We start from the raw sequence: 16,468 nt of genomic DNA on the forward strand, positions 1-16,468 counted from the left end.
ACAAAGTAATATATAGCAATCTAAAGCAATGTAATCACGCCAATTCACACTCAGTTCAGACTCAGATATTGCTCTACATCACTTTATATTGCTTTATATTGTTTTATAACGTCATGTATAGGAAAGACCATTTCGGCGTACAAAATATGGGAATATCGGTGGCTCACCGGTTTGCTGATGTGCATCAACCATCTGGCTTGAGCTTGAAACTTCGAAGGCCTCGAGGCCCAGCCTATCAACACGGAAATTAGCAATCTCTGCACAATCCCGAGTCATATGCTACAATCAATATCTTGCTAAGAACTTTGGGAGTACGGCACTCGGCGGGACGTACCTCCATCTTTGAGATAATATAGTGTCTCCAGTTATAGTAGAAGCTACACATGTTAGACCTATAACTGGAGACAGTATGTGCTTTATAACTTTACGAGAGGAAGTTATAGTCCACCAGTTGATGTGTTGTTGATGTTAAGCTTAACTTGAAGATGTCTCGGTCTCACCCTTACATCAAGCGGACTTTGAAATTATTATTTTTCTCAACCAGCTCGAAAGCCACGAAAGCTCATCACGTACATGACTAGTGCTGCCAGAGTAATCATACACTGCTGCTGAGCATGCTCGGGGGTTCATCTTTCCTTGCGTATAAAGCTCGAGCAATCACGCCGATCATCGCTTAGTAGGCTTGGAGGCGTCTCCGTGCATGAGTCGCGAGAGGCTAATGACTTTGTTGCGTATGAGGTGCGACTGGTTTTATGGTTGTGCGATGTTGCGGGTTTGTCCTTGAGTTCACTTTCACGCAAGGGGGCAACAAACATAAAGTTTTCAACACGGACCCGCAAAAGTTGAGTGGCCAGGACCCCGAAAACGAGTCGAATACTATACCATACTGTACCATACTCGACCCGCAAAATTTCGCTAAGTCCACGCACTACATAGTGGATTGTAAGTAAGTAATGACTTCAGAATACAGCTCGATGGTGAAGCAAGTTGTGACATTAAATTGTGCATTGTGCATCTACATATAACTATTATGATAGGTCTAGTAAGGTGATAGAAGTAGCTTTGATGTACCGTACGTGCGTGAATCAATTTTAAAACTTAAGCCTTCTTTGAGCGCTTGGAACCAGTGTTACCTTGAAGTGTTTGTCGCCTGCGCTTCGCTAACGAGTTTTGACTAGTACTGGCCGCAGCAGTTGCATTCGAGTCATCCTGAACACTGTTGTCAATCAAATCCGGTGGCGGGCATCTAGGATCTCAGTGTGTAATGATCATCTGTTGACTCTGCTACCTTATCGGGTAGATGGATGTCGCCTGAAACTGGATGGCCCTAGAGTGGTTCAAATATCTAATTGGTCGAACTCCAGCGCAAGGCCACACAGGAACCTGGTTGTTCAGCTGCATTCCACCACCATCCAACGAGCTTACCTAGCCCTGCAACTGATTCGAACATCTATCCATTCAATTCAAGCAGCCTTCAAACATTGCCATCTCTGTCACTCCACAGCTTGCTCGTTTCGCTGCCCACTCCAATACCGTCGAATACAGTGACTGGACATAGCCCGACGCCCAAGCATAGTTTCTTCGACCTTACCCTCTCTCAAAAGATTCAAGTTACAGTTTAGGCTTGTATTCTTCAATCAATCGTACGTCGTCCCTCGTGATAGCCGTCGCCTATAAGATTTCCAACCACACTGTCGAACACAGCTAGTATTTTACCGACGATTGCGCCACATTTTATCATCAATCTCTGTCGATGAGTCAGTGTCAGTATCTCCTTCTCTTATCCCCTTTCACACTCTGACCTCATCAACAGTCCATCAATCATCTGAAGGACCTTGGGAGAAGCTGTCTCGGGTCGCTGTTTCGGGCGCTGAATATGACTCTCCTGAACGCCAGCCACATTCAAAATGTTTGGAAAGGACCCGGGTGGACCTTCTCGACTACATCTACGGATTGTTAGAGAACCGAGAGAAGAGTCAAATCATTTGGCTGCATGGCACGGCAGGCGTCGGAAAATCTGCTGTTGCATTCACTGTAGCTGAAAGGATGAGATCTCTGAAAGTGACGGAGGAGACGAATATCGAAACACGGCTCGCGGGGACATTCTTTTTCTCTCGCAATCACACACAACGTAGCACGAGTGGTCATTTCTTTGCGACGCTTGCCTACCAGCTTGCGAGCAATTTCCCCAGCATCAGGACGCACGTGAATGGAGCTATCCGGGAGAATCCTGCAGTTCTAGACCCCAGCAAGTCTCTTCTCGGCCAGATGAAGGCGTTATTTCGCCAACCTCTCTTGAACCTTCAATTGAGACTGCGCGAGTGTATGCCTCCGATGTTTGTTATCGATGCCCTTGATGAATGTAAACCCGAAACCGTCACCGAGCTGATCTCCCTTCTTGGCCAAGCTCTTCGCGATCCTGATCTTCCCGTGATCCACATTCTGTTCACGAGTCGCTTGGAAGAGCATATCCGTAAAGCCATGCAGAAAGAAGATATGCGCTCACTGGTGCGCTCGATACCGGTGAACACTTCTGGAGAGGGCGTTTCTGCCACCATCTCATTAGACGGCGAGGACGTCGATCACGACATCTATATCTTCTTGCAGCATTCCTTCACAGAGCTGCAAAGTCGCCATCCTGATTTCCCGCAGCCCACCGCAGATAAGTTTGTGCGGCTAGCGAGCCGAGCGGGCAGACGTTTCATCGTGGCGACTACGATGATGAAGTTTATCGACGATGAATACAACGATCCCTGGGATCGGCTTGAGCTCTTGCTCGAGCTAACGAGTGAACTGCTTCCAGGAACGGAGGTGTACGAGTTATATGATCGCATCCTTTCCACATGTGCAGACCCCAAGCGGGCATACCTGCACTTGTCCGTTGTCGCGGCCCTTGTTGATCCTCTGCCGATTTCACAGATCTCCAAACTTCTTGGGCCTGGTCAAGGCATGGACGTCGAGAAAACACTGGTTCAGCTACGGTCTATCATGAATATTCCTACCGACAGCGGCCTCCCTGTGGATATCTATCACTCGTCTGTTCGTGACTACGTTTCGGATCCCTCAAACTGCAGCCTCTCTCAAGTGCATTCGATCACATCACCCCACTCCCTACTCGCTGAATGCTCTTTCCGCTTGATGGTGCGAGACATTCCAAAAAGCACGGCCCTTCTGGATGCGCTCTTAGAATTGAAGGAGCACAGCCAAACTATGCAAACCCACGATCCCCAGAGTTTACAACAATCATTAGCCTTCGTTGTCGAGCCACTAGAGCCACTGCATGTTCTTACGGGTCTGCTATGGCTTCGGGGAGTTCGTGGTCCGGGTTCGCTGTCCTGGCTAGAAACCCCGGATGGACGTGCATGGCTGCAAACGCGCAGGGGGAATAGATGGCTGAAGACCAAGCGTGGGCGGAAATGGGCTCGGAAATGGCGACAAGTCGCTAGACACTCTGGCGAGCCAAAATTGCTAGACACCCAGAGCGAGCGAGAGTTGCTGGAGCCCAATGGAGGGCAAGAGTTGCTGAAGACACAGTCTTATCATGTCCCGGCTATACTGCCTCATCAAGTAATGCTTCCAATTTTACATCGTCATCGACCACCCCTCCTCATCCGTCATCCCGCACATCCTTATCAGCTTCTTCATCAGGGAGGCCGGCCACGTTTTCCAGAGAATGGGCAAGAGTCACTGGAGACCCAGAGCGAGTCGCTGGTGACCAACGGAGGGCAGACCAACGGAGGGCAACGGTGGCTGCAGACCGAGGGAGCGCAACGGTGGCTGCAGACCGAGGGAGGGCAATGGTGGCTGCAGACCGAGGCAGGGCAACAGTGGCTGCAGACCTGTGGAGTGCAAAGGTGGCTGCGGACCTATGGAGGGCAACAGTGGCTGCGGACCGAGGGAGGGCAACGGTGGCTGCAGACCGAGGGAGGACAACGGTGGCTGCAGACCGAGGGAGGGCAACGGTGGCTGCAGACCGAGGGACCGCAACTGTGGCTGCAGATCGAGGGAGGGCAACGGTGGCTGCAGACCTATAGAGGGCAACAGTGGCTGCAGAGCGAGGGAGGGCAACAGTGGCTACAGACCGAGGGGGGGCAACAGTGGCTGCAGAGCGAGGGGGGGCAACGGTGGCTGCAGACCTATGGAGGGCAACAGTGGCTGCAGACCGAGAGAGGGCAACAGTGGCTGCAGACCGAGGGAGGGCAACAGTGGCTGCAGACCGAGGGAGGGCAACGGTGGCTGCAGACCTATGGAGGGCAACAGTGGCTGCAGACCTATGGAGGGCAACAGTGGCTGCAGAGCGAGGGAGGGCAACAGTGGCTGCAGACCGAGGGACCGCAACAGTGGCTGCAGACCTATGGAGGGAAATGGTGGCTGCAGACCGAGGCAGGGCAACAGTGGCTGCAGACCGAGGCAGGGCAATGCTGGCTGCAGATCGAGGAAGGGGAACGGTGGCTGCAGACCGAGGAAGGGCAATGCTGGCTGCAGATCGAGGAAGGGGAACGGTGGCTGCAGACCGAGGGAGGGCAACGGTGGCTGCAGACCGAGGGACCGCAACTGTGGCTGCAGATCGAGGGAGGGCAACGGTGGCTGCAGACCTATAGAGGGCAACAGTGGCTGCAGAGCGAGGGAGGGCAACAGTGGCTGCAGACCGAGGGAGTGCAACAGTGGCTGCAGACACAGAGCGGGCGAGAGTGGCTACAGACGCCCCACGGTCAAGCGTGGCAGATGACTCCAGCAGCATCTGTCTGGGTAACAGTCGACGAATTCTCGAGCACATCGGAAGCCATCAGCGAGTACACAATCGTCCCAGAAATACATTTACGGCCAGCTTTTCAAGCCATCCAGCAGTTCAAGAACTTGCCGGATTTCTTGGGCTTTCCGGCATTCTTGGCATTTCGACCCCAGGATCACTCCACACATGCATTCCAAGAAGATCGTCGTTTACCAGACATAGAGGTCATCTATGCTATGACGGCATTTGCAATTTTTGCAAAAGAAGCCCCGGAACGAAGTCGATTAGCCTCTGACGCTCTGAAGTATGCATGTCAAAATTGGGCCTTCCATCTCTCGCGAGCTCCTAGTCCACGGGATGGCAAGCCCGACACTTTGTTCAAGTTCTTCTGGGATCATCACTTGCTCGCCTGGCTCGAAAGGCAGTGGTGCTTGAAAGGCTTGCGGTCTTGCCTACTTGTTTTATCTGAAGGGCAGAAACTTGCAAAGGTGTGTTCTCTGATTTTCGTGATTCAGCACCTGACCTGCGCATATAGGAACACCTCCTCCAAGCTCCGGGGTCGTCTCAGTCACGAGTCTGAAGCTGTTGATCTTGTACATCCTGGTCTTGTTATTGTGCATTGATCATCTTGATATATTTCTTTTACGTTGCTCCACTGTTTTTAGCTCTCATACGAAGTATTTTTTCTCCGCTTCCAGCAGATCCTCCGCATCCAAGTCATTAATGGACGAGATAAATAAATGTGTTGCTTTCGTCATCCCCTCCGACTATAAATTGAACAGTATACCAGGACTACTCACACTATTCTCGAGTCTGCAGCTTGGCCAGTGGGTGTATACAGCCCACAATACACCACAACCGCGAGTATACGACAGGTCAACGCTAACGGCCGTGGAAGGTAAAATGTCCACTAGATTGTCAGCACGCGAACTCCTTGCGCGCTGGTTCTCAAACTGTTTTTTGATGCCCGCATAGCCTTCCTGGTCGACTCGATGTAAATAATATGAGCCACCTCCGTTGTCATCCACCTGCGGAATTCACATGAGATAAAATATTGTGATGCGGATAGGCATCATCATGTTGTGTTCAGCCACGCGTGCATTAAGGGAGGCTTCAATGAGACAAGAACAACGCCTTCTTCAAATCAGGAAACCGCGGGCGTAATACTTCGCATTCCTTTGCACAAAATCCGCACACAGTTATGCACCTATCATTGTCTCCAGTTATAGAAGTTACACATATGCATGTCAGTCCTACAATTAGAGACAATATGTATGTGCTTTATAACTTTACGTGCATACTAGCCTCTAGGGGAGACGAAGTAGTCCACCAGCTGATGTGTTGAGTCCGATTGACTCTTGAGATAAATCATAAGATGACTCGGTCCACCGAATGCATTTCAAATTCAAGGACTATACTCAACTGTGGGTCTTCCACGAGGACCAGTACTTCTCTCTAGACCCTGCAGACTCCCTCCTCTAATTCACCTCCAATTACATCCTCTCTGAACTCACCTCCGGATCCAAGTCTGCTCACCACATACGAGTACATCATTAAAGACCAGTCTATTCTCAGCAAGCTCAAATGGGTGCATACGATCATCGGTAAGTGGATTTGAAGATTTTGTTGGTTCTTGGTTGTTCATCCTTGGTTTTAGCCAGAACACCCAGTCAAAGCTCGCGCTGCGGCAGACGCCCACACAGTACTACCACTTCAGAACGGTTCCCTAACAATACTGTCTAGTACGTGCTCGTTGGATTGATTTTCTCACTATTTTACTCACTGTGTATTGCAGTGGCTCCAAGGCCAACATGGTGTGTGATCTGGAGGCGGACGAGGCATTGATGTTCCTGGACATTGATGCAATGCCAGAGTCGGAGGAGTAATAGGTGACGAGCGCTAGTAGTGAAATTGACTAGGATTCACCTGAATTTGATTGTTTTCGCGATGTTTTAATTGGATCTAATGTGTGACTTATGATTTTCTATTGGGAGTATTAGGGTAAATTGTCTACAATTGGGAGGGGGGCTAAAAAAATCAGTCGTATCATTCGAATGTATTGAATCCTCGACAATTCGCGAGAATTGTGTGATATTGTGGCAAATTGGGAATGCCCAATTTCCCTGATGTTTAGACAGAACACCCAGTCAAAGCTCGCGCAGACGCTCACACAGTACTACCACTTCAGAACAACCTCCCTGAACTCTGGGCCCTCCTCAACTTTGTCTGCCAGAAGATCTTCAACTCCGTCAAATTATTCGACAAATGGTTCAACACGCCGTTGGCGGACTCGGGTACGGGGGACAAGATCGAGTGGAACGAAGAAGAGGCACTACTGACCATCCGGCAGTTGCAGCCGTTCTTTTGAGAAGGCTGAAAAAGGATGTGGAGAGCGAGCTTGCCGAACGAGCGCGCTGCAGAGTCAGCTATGAAGAAGTATAAGATGATTGCTAATGGGAAGGACGACAAGAGGTAAGTTTGGTACTTTTGGTGGGGTGCGAATCGTGGTCCTGATGTTTTTTGGGTAGCAAATCTGGAGGCGTGAAGGGTCTGAGTAATGAGCTGATGCAGTCAACATCTGTTCTTGTTCGAGAGCGTTGAGGACAAGGTTAGCCCAACCGGGCTCATCGACGACAAATCGATCAGGTCGGCTGGCAAACTCAAGCTCTTATCGCGTATCCTTCCCAAGTTCTTCGCAACAGGCCACACGGTGTGTTGCTTCTCCAACAATTGTCGCGAGTTGTGCTGATCATTGTTTCCATCAGGTCCTTGTTCCTCCAAATGACGAAGGTCATGGATATCATGGAAGATTTCAGGCTGGAGGTATCTCCGTCTTCACGGTAGTACGGCGGCGGAGCGTGCCATGCATGTGCAACAGTTCAATGCGAAGGACTCAGAAATCAAAGTCTTCATCCTGTCGACACGAGCTGGTAGTTTGGGTCTCAACTTGCAGACCACAGATAATCATGTACGCCGTCTCTTGCAGTCGTTTCTTTCTCTGTGCTGACGCGTAGGTTTGTAGCTTTGATAGTGACTGGTGAATAATCCTCCGCCAATTATTTGGATAGACGTGTTGATGATAATGCAGGAATCCACACGCTTATTCCTATGGGCGAGGATGAGCGGCCGCAGCGGGGTAAGGCTCGGATTGCTGGTCCCAAACAGGTGGTTAACGACGACGAATACCTGACATCCAGTGATGAGGAGTAGATACTTTGTCTATTTTATTCTTTCGTTGTGTTTATAACAGCGTTCATTTTGTGGTATGTATTGGTACATACACAATAATATCAAATCACGATATCCGAACCATCATCAAACATCCTGGACATTGAGAGCGGATTTCTCCTTTCGCACTAGCTTCTTCTCTGGGATTATTCCCCTTGAGGCCACTTGAAACTTGGTTTGCATCTCCTCCGTGTTGCCAGGAACCCTCTGCATGAAATCCTCGACTTCCCGAACCGCACGTCTAAGGGCGCCGATGTCGCGGGCATGATGATCTGCTGAGGATGGCGCTAGCTGCTTGCGCAATTGCATGCCCTTCTTAAGAAGCTTTCTGCAAACACAACCAGGGTTGTGCGTCAGTTGTGGAGCAACGCTGGGTAAGTTATGACTGACGTGGTCTTGCTTATTTGCTTGCCCAACTCCTCAAGCTTTTCGTGAGACTCCTTGTTGAGAAGGCGTTTCGCCTTCTCTTTGGCAGCATAAGTAAGAGTGATGCCTCGTTCCAGGCACACCAGAACGTGAGGCAATGGACCAAGGAAAAGGAGGCGATAACCACCCGGACTCCATCCAGAGGACTGCGTCTCCTTCAGGCACGTCATGAATATCGCCTCGGTTTCTGCATCCAACGCAGGGCTCGAGAAATGTCGAAGGTAACGGCGATATACGTTCTGAATCTTGCTCTCTTGCTCTTCCGATAGCCTGTTGGAGCGAAGGGACTCGTCTAGTACAGCGTCAAGGGATGCAACCGCCTGCTCCATGTTTTCTATGTCATCAGTGGCCTCGGTATCAACATCCACTGAGATATCTTCCTCCCCCTCTGCCTCCTCTCCATCGGACTCCTGGGGTGTCGGTTCCAAGTTCTCCTTCTGGTCTTGGTGAATCTCTACATCATCTTCGGGACGCTGTATGCGAGACACAAAGGTGGCTACCTCCACCCTCGGAGTAGACTGCGCAGCGACTGTATGGGAAGAAAGAAGATAGGGAATTTCACTGGGCTTGTCGTACAACAGTTGTCGCACCGAAGATATTCGAGTAGGTTGGGGCGTCATCTTGTGGACTAAGTGGACTAGATCACTCGCGGCATTGCATTTATCGAACGCAAGAACAGCTCGCAGGTAGCCATCTAATGGAGGGATTGCTTTGCCTGACAAGAGCACACGATGCTGGACTACGTCGTCCACGAGCTTTCGGTAGTACGCAGGGCGCCAAGGCGTAAGATTTCTGTGCAGATGAAGCACGATCGAGTTTACTTTGCGCTTGATCATAAGATCCCTTGTGTTGTGAGCGACTGTTACAATAAATTATGAGGGCTTGAATTATGAAGGGCTTCAGCAGACGCACCAAGGCAAAGATTCCTGCAACTGTGGATGTGTAGGGTGAGTGGATCGTTGTGCACGGGTAGGTAAACTGGACCTACAGCCGGAATATGAAAATACTGCGAAGTACTGGTGTAACATATGTATGTGCAAGCCAGAGAAAATCTACTGAATCGTGAGCATTAGACAGTTTGCGAAGTGTGCAGGGACTCTACCCATGCCAGCATCCGCGCGCAACATCTCTATAATATTCCCTATCGCATCGAAGAGCACTCCTACTAACTCCGGCGAGATACATTTATTCGCAGAAAACTTGTGGGGGAAGATCAACCAGTTGGATGGAAGAACAACCCCATCAAGTGGGAGGTTCGGATCCATTCTATGATTTATCACGAAAGAGGAGAGGATATCCTCGATGTAGTCACATAGAACAGACAGATTGACGCTTAAACGGTGGTCGAGGACATGCCTAGGGAGCACTTAGCACATACACATGAACGCAAGGCGCGAACTCACTGTAGATACAGAATTCCCGAAGATATGCTGCTTTCGGTAACTCCTCAGTACGAATTAAGCATGTCGAGCACCAAGTAACGATTATCTGCTTTGCAAAGAAGCTCAGTAGACATATTTCGGGTGACACACTTTGCCTGAGCAATGTAGGTGGGAGCATCATTCCTGTCAAAAGCAAAACTGAGACTGGTGATTCTCATTAACGTCGTCAAAAATAGGGATGGGCTCTGGAACGGGTCCAATTTATAAAAGAACTCGCAAGTCCAGTTCTTCACCATCCTCAGGCCAGCTGAACCATGCGGAATGAGGGTCAAATCGAGGTCCGCGAGGGAACCTTGAATGAACAAGGGCGGATTCAGTGCCTCGTAAAGGCGGTCGATCCGGTCTCTCATGCTAATAAAAATATCAGCATATACTTCGGCCATACACTACTCAGTGGGCGCACCTCTTCCATTGTTTCGTATGAGGATGTGCAGAATACAAGAGTTGTAAGATGAGCATATACTGTAGATGGATCGCGACATGGGCGTTGTATTGCACGCGGCCCAAATTCGACATCGTGACATGTTTCTGGAGGCATGGCGTTCTTCGACAGGTCCCGGAGACGATGTATGGTAAGCACTGCAAAAAGACAGGAGCGTTGCAGCACATTTCATCGACTGCCAAAACTTTGTCCTTCAAGACAGTCCGAATGGATAGATGGATCAATTGAGTGGCATTTCTACGAGAGGCCGTGTATCCGGACTGATGCACAGAAACCAGGTGGTTGTTCTGAGGAGTTTCCGTTGCGCTGTCGTGGAGGAATGTCCCACGCGGTATGAGAAACTCGTTGCCCGACAGTGGCACGATGGAAAACAGTCTGAGTACACTGTCGCGCCCTAACGGGTCAGGCATGGTCGATATTTGAGAAAGAAGTCGCGCGTAGGTATGAAAAGTTTCAAGAAAGCCTGCCATTTCATGGACTTTGAAAGAACGAATGTCTGTCACTTGAGAGAAAAAGTGATCCAGGCAATGGAGAACGGCAGATGGATGATCACGTTCCTGAAAGACAAGCGCGAGCTTCTTCAACGACTCATTATCTTCCCCCAAGATGCTTTGAAACATCAAGATCTGCGTACAGATCAGTTTGCTCGCTCCGTCTCAGTAATGCATGATAAATACCAAGTCACGAGCCATGGGCTCCAGTTTTCTCATCTGCAGCTGATTGAGGAGAGCGATAGAATGCTGTACTGAGTCATCAGCAACGGCAGTTCTGGTGATCCTGAATGAGTATTTGCGCCACAGGGATTCCAGAAGGGCGTCGACTGTGGGAGCAGCTGAATCAATGTTTCTGGTGTCCTTGGGGAGTACTTGAGCTGCTTCCATGAGACGGTTCTCTGGCAAGTGTGGCTCTGCGACCTCGTAGCTCGAGCGAGACTCGAGAAGGGAAACGCGAGTATAGTCCAAGTCATATTCCTCCAGGAACTCGAGTTCCTCGTCAGATGAGGAGAATAGAGGCAATGGGGCTCTGTGCAATTGACATTCAACAGAGCCTTGAGATAGGTATCAGCAGCTTTGACGTCCTCTCCTCCTCGAAAGTAGCAAGCCGCCGAGGTGCGGTAATATTGACGTTTCTCGTTCCCCGTCGCAGCTGCGCCACAGTCAGCAAAGGCATCCGCTGCTGTAATAAAAGCTTTTTGTTGAACGTTGAGCAAGGCCACTCCGACACTGGAACGCGCTGCTTCCCGTAGTATATAAGCTTCGCAAACCTTCACTTCGCGGAGAAGGCCCGCACGCTGAAAGCAGTGGATAGCCTGCAGGTAGCGCTTGTGCAAGAATAGTGAGCGCCCAGAGGATGCCCATTCTTCTGGAGTGGAGGAGACAGCTAGAGGAGGAACGTCGCTGCCGCGGGCACAGTTCTGGATAAGATTTCGAGACGTCCAGAAAATCTGAAGGTAGAGGATTATCGGATCAAGTGGCGCTCAACATCCGGCTGGCCTAAACGTACGCGCATAGCATCAGACTTATCCGACTTGTCAAAGATCCACATGTTCTTCCTTGCTCGGGTGATTCCCACGTAGAGGAGTTTTAACTGATAAAAGTAAGGAACGTCCATTCCTTTGTCGACGAGCGATGGCGCTTACTTCACTGTATATTCCAGCGTATCGGGTCTCGTCGCGGTAAAAATCGGGCGCATAACCTTGACCCTCCACCCCATTAAGAATCACGCGCCAGCGTGACGCATCGATGACGGAATCTTCGAAAAAGTTGTACAAGAGAACCTGAGCGAAGTCAGTTATATATGAGGCAGCGAAGGTCAGCGTTCTCACATCGTTGAACTCGAGGCCTTTACTCTCATAGAGCGTCCTGGGCAGACACGTGAACATAAAGATCTTGGAGCACAAACAGGGACGACTGACATAATGATTCCGATGTCGCCTACTTGTTCTCGCAACTTCTGGCACGCTGCATCGTTACGTACAAGTATGCCTATAGATTAATGTTTCAGGACACGAATGGAACCTTGGCAGAAGCCTTTTACATTGGTTGGCTCCAAGCTCAGAGATACAGCCACTGCGAGAATCTCAGCAAGGGAACGATAAAGCCTGAGTCCACTCACCTCTCCCCAACTAAAAACTGTTTGCAGCGAGAGTTATCATCCAAGCCCGTGAAAAAGATCGGCTTCACTCTATCGACCTCCCCCTTTTCAGGTTGGAGGTGATCAATTGAATTTGGCCAGAACTTCATGACAAGCTCGATGACAGAATGAGCGCAGTTCACGATGCCACCATGTGACCTGTAGTTCATGCCCAATTGGAACATCGTTGGTTGATGCGCAGGAGCTCTAGCGGAGTTGACCGAGATACTCTGCTGCTGTAGGAAGATAGATCAATTGGAAATCTGGGATATAATCACCGGTCGCTAACCTCCACACGATAGATAAACGCTTTCAGATCATTGAACCTGAAGGAACTTCCAGCAGAGATCATCTGCGCGGTATCCCCAGCCCAGAAAAGTCCATCTGGATTCCTACACAATCGCCTCAAAACTAGAGCAGAAAGTTCCTTCACACTCTCGTATTGGAGAAGGAAACAATGACTTACCCAGCGCATCGATCAAAAGATTGTCCTGCGCCTCGTCGACATACCTAGTACATAATCAATAAGAACCTAGGATTAGCCACTCGGGATATATACTTACAGGTAATCAATTTGTCGACCAGGAAATCGTTGGTTTCCTAAGACTTTGAGGATCGCGTGCGTACTGTTGGGGGCTATATCATGGGGTTTCATCGATGAGAGGAAAAATGACTCATACCGATCCGCCACATCGAAATGGTATTTCTGCTTCTTGAACTTCTTGTAAATCTCGAATATATCGTAGACACTGTCCCTCTGGTTCTCAGAAATCGGATTGGAACGACCAGAAAGGCGGAGGTAGCTTGAACGGTCGAGAACACCGTCCGGACAGTTCAAAGCCTGTTCGGAGCCCTTGATGATACCTGGGAGGAGGTTCAGCAGCTGCGTTGTTGGATACAGACTTGCACTTGCCCATCAACTCGCTGAAAACCAACCACGAATCTGGGTAGGACACGTGAGCGCATGATCTGACAGCAAAGGAAGCAGCACTACTGAGATTCTTGGTGAGACCCTGCGGAAAATGTGGCCAATATTGATTTTTGAATACATCATAGGTGACACACGAATCGTGCGCGCCTGCATCGTTAGTGTTGAAGAATAGCTCAGCGCTACGTCTCATCTCAGGATCGTCCATGTCGAATACATCTGCTGCGATCATCTTTTCCAGCTGAACAAAATAAGCTTTCAAGAGGGTCTGTGAAACACACGATGACGTACTTGATCGAAAGTCGCGAATAGGGGGAAATGTTTGTCCTCGAGTTGGCTGTATCTCATTGGTATATTCATCTGTGACTCCGGAGCGTCGTCATGATCAACAAGATCATCCAGAATGCTTAGTGCCTTGAGTTCCTCCAGGGTAGAACTTGCCAATGCCAGGGACTTGAGAAGGCTCGTGAAGTATTCTTCTACTTTTGTCGCCAGCATTCTAGATTTTGTGACAAAAATCTGACGTGGCTTGGGCATGTCAATGCCGCTCGATTCCCAAGCTCGCTGAATGCCAAGGATCTTGAACAGCATCATCGTCGTTTTTCTAGTGGCGAGATAAATAAGCGGCCGATCTCGAGCACAAGGTACTTACCCTGTGCCGCTGCGGCCCAAGACATAGCACGACATGGTGCATTCGACCACCTTCTGTTCTTGAGGACTGAAGTAATGTCAACCATTAAACTTATTTCAAGGCGGTAGGACATACGAGAGCATGAAGACATGGTGTACGTCTCGGTTTGCGATAAGACCTTTTGCAAGAATGAGAAATCGGGTTGGCCAAGTACACGGTCACTCACTGCGCAGAAATGCCTAATGCGATATTATCAAGTCATTGCTTATCGAAGGACTGTACAGATAAACTTACTTGCGAGAACGTTACGTATTTCTCTAGGCTAGAAAATAGTTAATCATCGTGCGTCGGATCGCAAAATATTCGTTCTTACACAAGCAAAGAGTGAAGCTACATACACCATAGATCAATCACGGCGAAGCTAAAGGATACAAACACTCAACATGTTCCATGTCATCGGGACTGAGATCCGGCGGGCTTGCTGGGATGTCTGGCTCGGGTTCCGCCAGCGGAAATGAGGCCGGTAGAAAAACACTGTCAGCTGCCTTGGTGCGGAACATGCATCTGATAGAGCAACGATTCAGTAGGTTGCATCAATAGGTGAGAGGCGTTCTCAACCATCTGCGATATTCAGCCCCCTTGCGTGCTAGATGGTTGCTCAAGGCATTCCATGATATTCTCCCAAGTTCGGAGTGTCTGTAGATCCCGTACACTTTGATGACTGGCATTCGCGTGAGTGATAAAGAAGCGATGTTCGCTCTTGATGCATGACGGCGCACCTTGTCTCTCAGACTATCAAGATTGATTTTAGTATCTTTTACACGTCTTTGTGGAAGAATAACATACCTCTCCATCCTGGTCAGGGATGCAATCAATCTGGTACTGTAAGAGAAACGAGGTTATTGTCTGCCCAGTGTGTATTGAAAAGTACGTCTACCACGAGCCGTAGATCCTTGGTCAACTTGGCTTCGAAGACCGGAATTCCTGCATCTGTTCCATCGAGCCTCTTTTGATTGTCGCTCGAGAAGTGACCACGCGAGAGATGTCTGTGGCAAGCATCAATTTGGCGCTATAAATGTCATTAAAAGACGGACCTGATCGTCTTGAAAATGATCTTGAATATTTCCCGGTCCGCTCGACGGTATTCACGCAGATTGTTATAAGCTTCGGTAGATACAAGGATCCGCCACTCTCCGAACCCATCCGCGTTGTCGAAGTAAAGAGCAGCCTTCATGGGCTGCACCATCGGGTACACGCTCGACTCTGTTAAGCTCTCGGCGTCTTCGGGGGACGAAAGTTCAGGCGCGACATCTTTGGCAGACTCTTCTACATTTGGGAAGAGTAAGGCTTTGATGTCGTCCGCTAAATCCGTCCACCGCAGAAGCGAGAGGTATAACTTAAGGGAAGCTGTCAGGGGAAACGTTGAAAAGTACATGGTGACATACATACCGAGAGCACTTGCTTCAGCTCTGCAAGAATGTGAGTGGATAATGCTGTGGCCGCGTCACTCGTGGTAGGCACAGCCACATTGAGCCTGGCGAACAGTGATGTGTTGATACCCGCATGCTGAGGTTTCTGGCGATGTCGCTTGCGCATTTTTTGATGCACTTTCATTTTGACGAATCCTTCATCAGGTTCGATGTCGAAGAGATCACTCTCATCTTCAAAGGAATTGGCGCTGGAAAATTTCATGGTGCTCAAGGCACAAAGCAAGGGTAAAGCGCCCTCGATGAAGCCTCTGTGGCGGCTGATGTCCCTCGAGACTTCCGTCTCCAGAGACTCGATTGGCAAAGCTAAGAAACATATAGACAGATTGTCCAGAATCTTGCTTGCAAGGGATGAAGGATATTCTTGCGATTTGGTAGGAAAGTCTGTCAAGATCTGCGAGATCATTCTCTCGGAGCGATCCCAAACTATTACAGAGTCAGAGCTGGTAGCGCAAGAATAAAGTCTGTGAGATACCAGAAATGATATAGGCAAAAGCATGGGGTGATGAGAGTAAGTGTTCGATCGTGGCTTGCAATCCAGTTGCACCTGAAGTTGAGATTGCGTCCAGATGATTTAAGGCGGCTCTAAGTCCTGCCTCGTTGACGATTCGATCTTTGGAGAATAAGTCCAACATGGTCTGTTGAACGTGAGGTACTTGTGATATTCAAGTACTTATATGAAGGGCCGGACAAAGACTTGAGCTAGGTATACCAACAAGTCAAGAGGTACAAAGGGACAAAGGAGTGCGTCGCAAAGCAAGCTCCACAATGAGGCTGTTCTTATTGTCGAGCGAGCGCTCTGTTTTGAACTTCCGAACACGATGGGGCGCAAATCGTGTACCCAAAATTGACACCTGCAGGCAACCTGAAGCTATATGAGCGATAAACTTGGACCCACAATACATCCAGATTACCGTAAAGAAGGATGCTGACGTACAAGTGAAAGAAGGGGCTCTGCTATAATAATAGAATTCAGTTTGAGGGGATAGGATAAAGAACACAAGAGTCCTGTCTTTTGC

At 49.3% G+C, this 16,468-nt stretch overlaps 3 protein-coding genes across 3 annotated transcripts; 2 read left to right on the top strand and 1 right to left on the bottom strand.

Annotated features, from left to right (window-relative positions):
* The first annotated feature begins 4,647 nt into the window (after positions 1-4,647).
* On the top strand, positions 4,648-5,474 carry EDB91DRAFT_1137857 (uncharacterized protein). The gene is made up of 2 exons (XM_041318873.1): positions 4,648-5,220; positions 5,268-5,474. The coding sequence occupies exons 1-2, from the start codon at positions 4,726-4,728 to the stop codon at positions 5,310-5,312; spliced, it is 540 nt and encodes a 179-aa protein (XP_041176467.1). The 5' UTR covers positions 4,648-4,725; the 3' UTR covers positions 5,313-5,474.
* Positions 5,475-5,976: 502 nt separating this feature from the next.
* On the top strand, positions 5,977-7,773 carry EDB91DRAFT_1082664 (uncharacterized protein; the record flags this gene model as incomplete). The annotated part of the gene is made up of 11 exons (XM_041315516.1): positions 5,977-6,004; positions 6,108-6,156; positions 6,260-6,336; positions 6,390-6,474; positions 6,528-6,546; positions 6,867-7,090; positions 7,115-7,204; positions 7,304-7,442; positions 7,498-7,522; positions 7,549-7,700; positions 7,747-7,773. The coding sequence occupies 11 exons, from the start codon at positions 5,977-5,979 to the stop codon at positions 7,771-7,773; spliced, it is 915 nt and encodes a 304-aa protein (XP_041176468.1).
* Positions 7,774-8,047: 274 nt separating this feature from the next.
* Positions 8,048-16,378, bottom strand: EDB91DRAFT_1347576 (uncharacterized protein; the record flags this gene model as incomplete). Its single annotated transcript, XM_041325932.1, has 36 exons — positions 16,364-16,378; positions 15,925-16,314; positions 15,412-15,875; positions 15,057-15,358; positions 14,900-15,008; positions 14,809-14,844; positions 14,742-14,754; positions 14,674-14,683; positions 14,406-14,526; positions 14,336-14,352; positions 14,257-14,284; positions 14,189-14,201; positions 14,098-14,140; positions 13,984-14,049; positions 13,623-13,935; positions 13,469-13,572; positions 13,340-13,416; positions 13,084-13,267; positions 12,967-13,029; positions 12,870-12,913; positions 12,693-12,814; positions 12,386-12,639; positions 12,308-12,339; positions 12,186-12,255; positions 12,096-12,132; positions 11,910-12,047; positions 11,774-11,857; positions 11,307-11,714; positions 10,948-11,259; positions 10,232-10,896; positions 9,919-10,179; positions 9,489-9,742; positions 9,375-9,438; positions 9,299-9,318; positions 8,351-9,245; positions 8,048-8,288 (listed from the first exon to the last, which is right to left on the bottom strand). The coding sequence occupies exons 2-36, from the start codon at positions 16,082-16,084 to the stop codon at positions 8,048-8,050; spliced, it is 6,024 nt and encodes a 2,007-aa protein (XP_041176469.1). The 5' UTR covers positions 16,085-16,314; positions 16,364-16,378.
* Between the last annotated feature and the right edge of the window lie 90 nt (positions 16,379-16,468).

This window comes from Suillus paluster (genome assembly GCF_016628075.1).
Source record: "Suillus paluster strain FC165 chromosome Unknown EDB91scaffold_31, whole genome shotgun sequence".
In the NCBI taxonomy this organism is placed as follows: Eukaryota; Fungi; Basidiomycota; class Agaricomycetes; order Boletales; family Suillaceae; genus Suillus; species Suillus paluster.